Source organism: Alligator sinensis, unplaced genomic scaffold (assembly GCF_000455745.1).
Source record: "Alligator sinensis unplaced genomic scaffold, ASM45574v1 scaffold1098_1, whole genome shotgun sequence".
Classification (NCBI taxonomy): Eukaryota; Metazoa; Chordata; order Crocodylia; family Alligatoridae; genus Alligator; species Alligator sinensis.
Window position 1 is genome coordinate 185635 of NW_005843204.1, and position 9889 is coordinate 195523.

A 9889-nucleotide genomic window follows, 5' to 3' on the forward strand; every position below is an offset into this window, starting at 1 on the left:
AGGAGGAACGTGTCCTCCTGCTAAATGCAAATTACTATGATGTCATAGGGATAACAGAGACCTGGTAGAACTCCACCCATGACTGGACCACAGGTATAGATGGCTATACCCTGTACAGGAGGGATCGAGTGGACAAAAGAAGTGGGGGTGTAACGTTCTATGTCAAGGAAAGCTATGCGCCCCTGCAAGCCGACATTGGCACCCACGGTGGACAACTTGAGACCCTCTGGGTTAAAATCCATGGGGAACACAGCATAGGGGATATTATGATGAGAGTCTACTACAGACCCTTTACCCAGGGTCAAGACCTTGACCAGGAGTTCACCAGGGAATTGGCTGAGGCTGCACGCTTCCAGTGTATGGTTGTCATGGGAGACTTTAACTACCCAGACATCTCGTGAGAGGAGTGCTCAGCCAAATCTGAGCGGTGGGAAAGCTTTCTCTCGTGCGTGGATGACCTCTATCTGACACAGGAAGTCTACGGGCTGATAAGAGGTAAAGCGCTGCTTGACCTGGTACTGGCAACTGGGGATGACCTAATTGGTGCCCTAACGATTGAGAGGAAGCTGGATGACAGTGACCATGAGCTGATCACCTTCACCATCTGCCGTAAAGCTGGCAAGTCAGTCAGTAATACAGAAGTCCTCGACTTCAGGAAAGCTGACTTTGACTAGCTCAGGAGGTTTGTCAGAGAGGCCCTAAAGGGCCACAACCCAAAGCAGAGGGGAGTTCAGGACGAGTGGTTGCTCCTCAAGGGAGCAATCCTGGATGCGCAAGCAAAGTCCATCCTGTCTTAGAGGAAAGGCAGCAAAAGGGCACAGCAGCCCCCTTGGCTCTCCAGGGAACTGGTGGACCTTCTGCATCTTAAAAGGAAAACCTGCAAAGGATGGAGGACTGGAACCAACACCAAGGAGGAATACTCTGCACTGGTCCAGACCTGCAGAGAGCAAACCAGGAAAGCCAAGGCTGTAATGGAACTCTAGCTAGCTACAAATATCAAGGACAATAAAAAGTCCTTTTTTAGATATGTGGGGAGCTGGAGGAAAAGCAAGGGCAACATTGGACCCCTGTTAAACCAGATGGGACAACTGACAACAGATGCCCAGGAAAAAGTGAACTTGCTAAATGGGTACTTTGCATCAGTTTTTCACTATTCCCATGGGATGCCCCTGCCCACTGTGGGTCAGGGAGGCCCAGGTAAAGGAGATTTCTTGCCCTCCATTGAAGCTGACCTCGTGAAGGAACACCTTGACAGGCTGGATACCTTCAAGTCAGCCGGCCCTGATGGGCTACACCCAAGGGTATTCAAGGTGCTGGCAAGCATCATAGCTCAGCCCCTGGCATGGATCTTTGAGAGCTCTTGGCGCTCTGGTGAAGTGCCTGAAGATTGGAAGAAGGCCAATGTGGTGCCTATCTTCAAGAAAGGGAGGAAAGTAGATCTGGCAAACTACAGACCCATCAGCCTGACCTCTATCCTGGGGAAGGTCTTGGAAAAGATTATCAAAGAGGCCATCCTTAACAGACTAGCTGACGACAATATCCTGAGGGATAGCCAGCATGGGTTTGTTGCGGGTAGGTCTTGCTTGACCAATCTCATTTCCTCTTATGACCAGGTGACCTATCACCTGGACAAGGAGGAAGAGATTGATGCCATATATCTTGACTTCAAAAAAGCCTTTGATCTGGTATCCCATGATCACCTCTTGGCTAAACTGGCTAACTGCAGCCTTGGCTTCACCACGATCTGCTGGCTGAAAAATTGGCTCTGCGTTATGACCCAGAGGGTGGTGGTTGATGGAAGCCAATTGTCTTAGTGCATGGTCACCAGTGGGGTCCCTCAAGGCTCTGTCCTAGGGCCTATACTATTTAACTCCTTCATCGGTGATATGGACATTGGTGTCAGAAGCAGACTGGCCAAGTTTGTCGATGACACCAAACTCTGGGGTAAAGCATCCACACCTGAGGACAGGAGGATGATCCAGGCAGATCTTGACAGGCTCAGGAAATGGGCGGATGAGAACCTGATGGTGTTCAACACCGAAAAATGCAAGGTTGTCCACCTTGGGAGGAAAAACCTGCAGCGTTCTTATAGGCTCAGCAGTGCTTTGCTAGTTAGCACTACAGATGAAAGGGACTTGGGGGTCATGATTGACCACAAGATGAACATGAACCTTCAATGTGATGCTGCAGCTAGTAAAGTGAGCCAAATGCTGGCTTGCATCCATAGATGCTTTTCAAGCAAATCCCAGGATGTCATTCTCTTGTTCTATTCGGTCTTGGTGAGGCCACAGCTGGAGTACTGCGTCTAGTTTTGGGCTCCACAATTCGAAAAGGACGTGGAGAAGCTTGAGCGAGTGCAGAGGAGAGCCACGCACATGATCAGAGGTCAGGAAAACAGACCTTATGATGAGAGGCTGAGAGCCATGGGACTTCGGTCTGGAAAAGTGCAGGCTCAGGGGTGATCTGGTAGCCACCTATAAGTTTATAGGGTGCTCATCAGGATCTGGGGGAACGTCTGTTCACCAGAGCGCCCCAAAGGATGACAAGATCAAACGGTCACAAACTCCGTTGCGACGGATTCAGGCTGGACATAAGAAAGAACTTCTTTACCGTCCGAGCCCCTAAGGTCTGGAATAGACTGCCGCCGGAGGCAGTTCAAGCACCCACTTTGAATGCCTTCAAGACACATTTGGATGCTTATCTTGCTGGGATCCTATGATCCCTGCTGACTTCCTGCCCCTGGGGCAGGGGGCTGGACTCGATGATTCTCCGGGGTCCCTTCCAGCCCAAATGTCTATGAAATCCCTGAAACCCACACCTCTTCACACAATCCCCCACAAACCCCATACCCACCCACACCCCACATTCACACACACACCCACATGCTCCCTCTGCCCCACACTTATCCATCCCCCAAGACCCCCCACACACACCCACATCCTCCCTCATTACCCACACACCCTCAGCCCCCCACAAACTTATACCCATGCCCCCACCCCCTCCACAATATACAAGAGTAAGACTTCATTTTGAACTATTGTATACAATCACCTCTGTCTACATTACACAAACGCATGTAAATCAGAACAAAAATATTTTTCTTTAAATCAAATTAATTAATGTTGTAGATGTTTGATTTTTAGAATATAATTTGGTATTTTTCTGGTTCCAAGACAACAAAACCCCTTGCCGAAATGAGTATTTCTGGAGGCAAGGGGTAGGACTTCTGGTGGCAAAGGTTAGGGGTGGGACTTCCAGTCACAAGATGGTGACCAGGGGGCAGGGCTACCCACATGGCCCTTGACAGCTTCCAAAACTTGGTAAGAGGCCTTCTGCCTGAAATAAGTGCCCACCCCTGTACTACTCTCTCCTGTTCAATACAAAATAGCAGCCTACAAAAGACTATGTGGTACATCTTGATCTGAATGGTTTCTGCTCACATTTAAAGTGCTCCTTTTAAGAAAACCCAAGATTCTGCGCGTACATTCTAAATACTGCACTGAGTAGTACAGTGCAATTTCAGTGGTTTGGCGCCCCTCAAGATTTGGATTTGCCCAGTCTTGTCCCTGTTGAACTTTAGGAGACTTTTGCTATTGATCTCAGTAGGAGTAGGATCATTCCTAATATTTCATCCAACTGTTTATTATTAAGTGCATTAATGAGCTCAGTCATAGTTTGTCATAATCCTAGGATGGAGAACACTCAGCACTGAAGATGGTACCCAGCTGGAAATCCTTCCCTTGGACAAATGTCAGATACAGCAGTAATAAGATGAGTTATTTCTCAGTAAAAAACATATATAAAATGATGGTCCCTCATTTCATGTCTTTATTTTGTTTGGCAGTCTGACTGTGAGGATGATGGGGAGCTCTTCATTTTCCAGCGAGATGAACCCAGTCTGATCCCTGACTTGTCAGAAGAACTTGAAGATATTTCTCTTGAACACCTGGACATGCAGGTTGCTGACTGTATTACAGAGTACAACTGCAGCCACACTTCTGTGCTGCTTAATGTTATAGATTTTATGCTGCCGTGCATAATTATACAGTATTGTTCTGATTATAAATCTACCTTTTTTCCATTCTAAAAGGAAGTATACAAAACTCAACTGGACTGAGACATTGGGTCAACCTACAATCAGGCCCCTGCTAGTCTATATTTTTCTACTGCATTATATTTGCTCATGCAGTCAAAATACCAAGTCATTTTTTTCAGTGCAGCTTTTATTATACTATTTTAGTGCATTTAACTTTTTAGCTTCCTTGCTTGATTATTTGATTCTCCTGCAGGATTTGTAAGGGTAATATTAATTCTAGATTTTTATCGCTAATTATTGACTAGCATTCAAGGAAAAAAGGGTTTTCTAAAGTTGAAATTGAAAATACGTAATGGATTATATGCCAGGTTGACTTACAGTTGGACTAATATGGTAAGAGGCTTTTCCCCTTCTTTCTTAGGTCTGGATCGCTGTCTCTCCCACTGATATATTTATTGTAAGGTCCCTTGGCAGTACCCCATTTCCTTGCAGTTTTTTGCAATTTTCTCCTGTGCCAAAGAGCCTTGGGTTCAGAGTCTTCCTCTTCCTCCTTAAGATTCTGAGCTCACAGCAAGGGAGCCCTTCAGTGTTTCTAAAAATCAAATAAGCCTTGTTTTGAATCGTGTACTGCTCTGCAATGAAAATGGTGCCGGTTGTCTTGCCATAAGTCACCTGATCCATAGAGTGTAAGGCTGGAAGGACCCTCGGAAGATCATCAGGTCCAGCCCTCTGCACCAAGCAGGAAAGATAACTAGGAGTCAGTTGACCCCAGCAAGGTGACTGTCTAGTCTCCTCTTGAAGATTTCCAGGGGAGGCAATTGCATCACCTTTGGAAGGAGCTTATTCCAGTCTGAACACCCTGACTGTGAAGAAGTTTTTCCTAATGTTGAGCCTGAATTGATCTTCCAGGGGTTTGTGGCCATTACTCCTGGTTTTCCTCTTGGGTGCCCCGGTGAACAGTTGCTCACTGAGCCCTTGATGTACTCTCCTAGTGTAGCGGTAAGCTGCTACCAGGTCCCCTCTCAGCCTTCTTTTCCTCAAGCTGAAGAGTCCCAGGTTCCTCGGCCTTTCCTCATATTGCATGCCCATCTCCATGATGGAGGCAGGCAGCAGACCGCTTTTCAGGGAGTGTAGTGGAGGCATTTATGGGTAACAACAATTTGTTAAGGAACAAGCTGTAGCATATTGAGTTTGAGAGTCTTTTGCAACTAAGTCAGTGTCTATTAATCATTGAGCCACTTCTACCCCTGGTATGAACAATAAAACTGTAACTCATTCAGTCATTAACAGTAAGACTAGGCAATAAGCCATTCAAATTGCCATCAACTGCTATTTGCTAATATGGAAAATAGAGAGGAATTTGTTAGAATGGTGTATCAAGAAATAATTGTATAAAGTTAACTCCTTGTAGAACCATTCTTAGATAAAGAGTTTACATTTCATCTGGAATGATGAAATCAACTAATCCTAGAAAAAAAGGCTGAGGAACTGTCCAGCTCCCGTATTTTGGCATGGGGTTTTGGTGACATTCATGTCTTCCAGATGTTTTTGATTTTACAATGATGAGACCTGATCCAGTCAGGTATCAGATGCCTCCCAGGTTGCAAACTCCAGCAGCTAATAATTTTTTTAATGTATGGGCTGTTTTTTTATAGGTTTGGAAAGTAGGTGTGACTGTCACTTCTGTTGTGTATTTTCTGTCCCTATAGCAAATCCTAGAAACTAGGAGACCCCCAAGAGAGATGTGGAACGGAGATGGAGAAAGATTATATTTTCAGAAAGTAATGGATGACACTCAACCTGTGGCAAGAGAACGCACACCATTGTGTAGGAATGAGTCAGATGCATTTACCAGCGTGACTGGAGAAACTCTAGACAAAAGTGCAGCATTCCTTCCAGAATTCCTTGTAGATCCCACAGATCAAGTTCTTAAAATGAAAGAATTAGGCAGTGAAAAAAAGGAGGAAACCGAGGAATTCGGGATGAATAACAAACCATCTAGGAGAAAGCCGTACTTTGGAGAATCAAACAGCAATGCGGAGGAGAGAAGAAAGATGATAGAAACAAAAATACTCTCTAAAATAACCTTGGAGCCGTCTCCTAGAAATGTAGGTCACCCAGAGCTAAATATCAACTCGCCCTTGGAGACCAATAGTGACAATTTAGACAGATTCCCTCATGCAGGAAATGAGCAAGGAGCCTCTTCAGGTGAACACCCTCGAGGGCTAACACTCTTTTCTTTGCAGGTAAGCAGGGTAAACAGTTAGCCAACTGTTCAGTGATTGCTGAGATCAAGGCTGTCCAGCTTCTGAGTGGCCAGCCCTCCCCCCTCTGCTGTACTGCACCATGACACATGCACCTCATCCCATAGTGTGTGGTGCCATATTTCATTCCCTCCCTCACCCGTCCTTGCAACTGCACTGCACTGCACTGCACTGCCTCCCAACCTGGGGCAGGTAGTGGAAGCAGGAGGAGGGAGGGGAGTTTGGAAACTCTGGCAGTGGCATCAGGAGAGTGATGGAGGGTGTGGTTCCTGGGCTGGGAGCCTGTGGGCTACAGGTTAACCCCTTGGGGACTGCCAGCTGGACATCTCCAGCTTAGGTAAACCAGCACTTCACAGAGTGCATTATATAGAGAAAGTTAATTGACAGTAAGAGGACCCGAATGTCTAATTCTTTACACATGAAGTCATTCTTTATTACTTGTATTATAGTAGTACTGAGGAGTGTCGGTCACTGTGCTAGGTACTGTACATGCACAGAACAAAGCAGGAGTCCTCCCAAAGAACTTACCATCTAAATAAATGACATTGGAAGTTAAACCCATTGTTCTTGCTAGTGTATGTCCTTGCACAGGGAGACCACCCACACTCTTGGGAGTTAGTGGGAAGTAGGTTTTTAATCAGAGCTTTCACTTAAACAATGAATTTTCCAGCTGTCTGGTTTCAGAGAGTCCTGATATTGTAACACAAGGTGTGTTTGTCCTGGCCAGGCAGTAGCATCAAAGCACGGAGTACTTTCTATTCCTGGGGTATTAGTCCTGAAGCCCAGTTAGCAGGCAGATAACCTGCACTCATGCAATCACAAATGAAATGAGACTGAGAGGAACTGGAATTTGAAGTCCGGTTTTCTTGTTTGGGACTGGGAGAATCTCTTACTTGAACTGCAGCTTTCCTGGTGTTTCGGCTCTCCAGAGTCCATGTTACATTTAAACAACCAGCTGTTCACTGCAAACAGAATTGTCATTATTATGTTATATATTGATCCAGAATGCCTAGGGGGCTAGTTACCAAGAAACATGAAAACTGGTGTATTTCCATTCAAAGCCTCCCTGGAGTCACAGTACAGAAACCTCACTCTTCACAAACTTCATGGGATAAATTTCTAGAAACCAGCATTTAAGCTGCACTCAAAAAAAAAAAAAAAAAATCTCCTTCCAGGGCAGGTCTAAGCTGTCTTTGCATGTGTAAAATGTACTAACACTATCTTACTTTAAGCACCAAACTGTATAGTTTAATCATTCAATTCCAGTCTTGATCAAGCATTTATGGGTCTGATCTCACCCATACCAGTGTAAATCAGGATAGTTTGTCTAAAGTCAATGGGCCTGTTTCTTACTTTAATGTATGCCAGCATAGCACATTGACATGGCTAGACTTACATTAGGTAGATACCAGTGTAAATGAGAGGAGTCAGGTAGGCAAAATCAATTTTACCTTGGTGTGAAAGAACAGAATCAGACCCTTTGTTATATACCAGAGGTGTCAAACATATGACCCACAGAGCTCCTTGAGGCAAGGGACTGCCTCCAGGTTCCCAGGATAGAGCCCTAATGGGTATACATGTCAGTGGCTGCAGGGGAAGTTGGGAGGGAGATTCATTAATGCTCATTCTGCCACACACCTTGCTGGGTCCAGAGGAGCCCTATGGTCTGGATCCAGCCCAGGGGTGCAGGCAAGTTTGATGCCTCTGGTATACAATTGCAAATGAAATGAGACAGAGGAACTGGAATTTGAGGTCAGGTTTTCTTTTTTGGGACTGGGAGCATCTCTTACTTGAACTGCAGCCTTCCTGGTGTTTTAACTCCCCAGCCAGAGTCCCCAGAATGTATTCACACCTAGTTTTGAATCTACTCATTATATAGTCCTGTAGCAGGCTTGTACCCACAGGGGCAGCCATGATGCCTCCTGGTGGCTGTGCAGCCCCTGCCTAGCTCAGGCTTGACTTTAGTCCTCCCTTGATCACTTTCCTGCCACACCTTGTTCTTATTGAAGTTTGTGTAAGGGAGACTGCCTGTGGCCTCTGAGTGAGCCTGAGCCTATGTCAATGACCACTGCCCCCCTTGGATCCCATTATTCACAGTCCTGCCCGCCAGGTTAGTAGGCCCTCTTGGCCTGTCCCTCTGCTGAGCACCTGTAGCCTTAAGGGCCAGTTGCGTGGCTCCATTCCTCCTCTACACCATGCCCCAAGCTTCTCAGATGTTACTATACCACCACACTCTATTGTAGGGATCTCAGCCTTACCAGCCTCCTCCCCTCTTGTTCTCACTAGGCTTTTAGCACAGGCCCACAGTAGCAGACCAGGCTTCTAGGCTCCACTGTCCTTGACAGCAGGTCCTGGCAGTGGTCTCCTGGATCTTTGGCTGCACCTGGGATAGTTGAGGTCACTAGGCTCACTGTCTGTGGCAGTCTCTGGCTGCAGTCCCTCCTGGAACTTGAGCCTCTCCTGAGTTCCCAGATACCCTGGGTAGCTCCTCCCTGAGCTCCTGGACCCTCACGGTCTCCCCAGGCCCTCCTGGGCTCCCAGTTTTCTGAGTATGCCTTGAGCCACCCTCAGTAGGGCTCAGGGCTAATCCACTGGTCCACCCTAAATAAAAAGCATCTCAGCTACCCATGTCACTACAGCCTGTTTTCATAGAGACCCCAACAGCAGTGGGGCCATGACAGTGTGGGGCTAGGGTTTCCATGGAGACCAGCCCCAGCAGTGCTGGCAGGGCACGCAACTGGGTGGGGAGCTGCTCTGGGGTCTGGGCTGGGATCTTGAGGTGGTGACAATGTGGTTGGAGCCGGGGCAGGGCTGTGATCCATAGTCTGCAAGCCCCTGCCCGGAGTGTGTGGACAGAGGATCACAGTTCTGCCCCAGCTCTGGACCATGCTGTCACTACCACAAGATTCTGGCCCCAGAGCAGTTTCTCATCCAACCGTGTGCTCTGCCAGTGCTGCTTGGGCTGGTCTTTATGGAAACCCTGGCCCCACACTGTCATGGCCCCGCTACTGCTGGGGTCTCCTTGGAAACCAGCTTAAGCAAAGTGGGGAGGGGCTGCTGAGAAATGGAGTCTGTGACGAGCCTGATCTGGTCCATGAGCCAGACTTTGCCTGCCCCGTGATAGAGGTTACCCTGCCACAGGTAGTCCCACCACATTAACCAGCTCTAGTAGGGTACAGTTTTAGGTCCTACCCAGGACCAATCAAGGCTTTCCCTCTTGACTTCTTAGGTGTCATCTATGTGGTTTTCCAAGGTAGCCAGTTCTGAGTGTCTTAAATTCCTGTGCTCCACAAGCTCTCTCTTGGTTCTCTCCACAGGCCTCAGACTGTTGACACCCCTCCAATGGGTTGTCCTTGTGGCCCATACCAGCTCCCTGGCATGCGTCTTGAGGCTTCATACCTCATAGCGGACCCCTTATTGGCTCTCTCTTCTCTTTAGCTGAGACCTCAGGTCTGGTAGCTGGGAACTTCTCTTCAATCCCAGTACACTGACTCTCCTCTCTCTCTAGGAGTGTAGCTTGCTTTCTTCTTCCAGTCTGATTGTACCAGGTAGTTATATGCCCCGACTGTCTCATTCTCAGAGGCATTCC

The 9889-nt window shown here is 47.2% G+C and overlaps 1 protein-coding gene across 1 annotated transcript in view; it reads left to right on the top strand.

The window, feature by feature from the left end:
- The window catches only part of CUNH16orf71 (chromosome unknown C16orf71 homolog), an 82123-nt gene that overhangs the window by 7032 nt on the left and 65202 nt on the right, over positions 1-9889 (top strand). The window contains exons 3-4 of the mRNA XM_025194426.1: positions 3845-3958; positions 5746-6282. Coding sequence (XP_025050211.1) covers positions 3953-3958; positions 5746-6282 — 543 coding nt within the window. The 5' untranslated portion in view covers positions 3845-3952. The remainder of the gene's footprint in view (positions 1-3844; positions 3959-5745; positions 6283-9889) is intronic.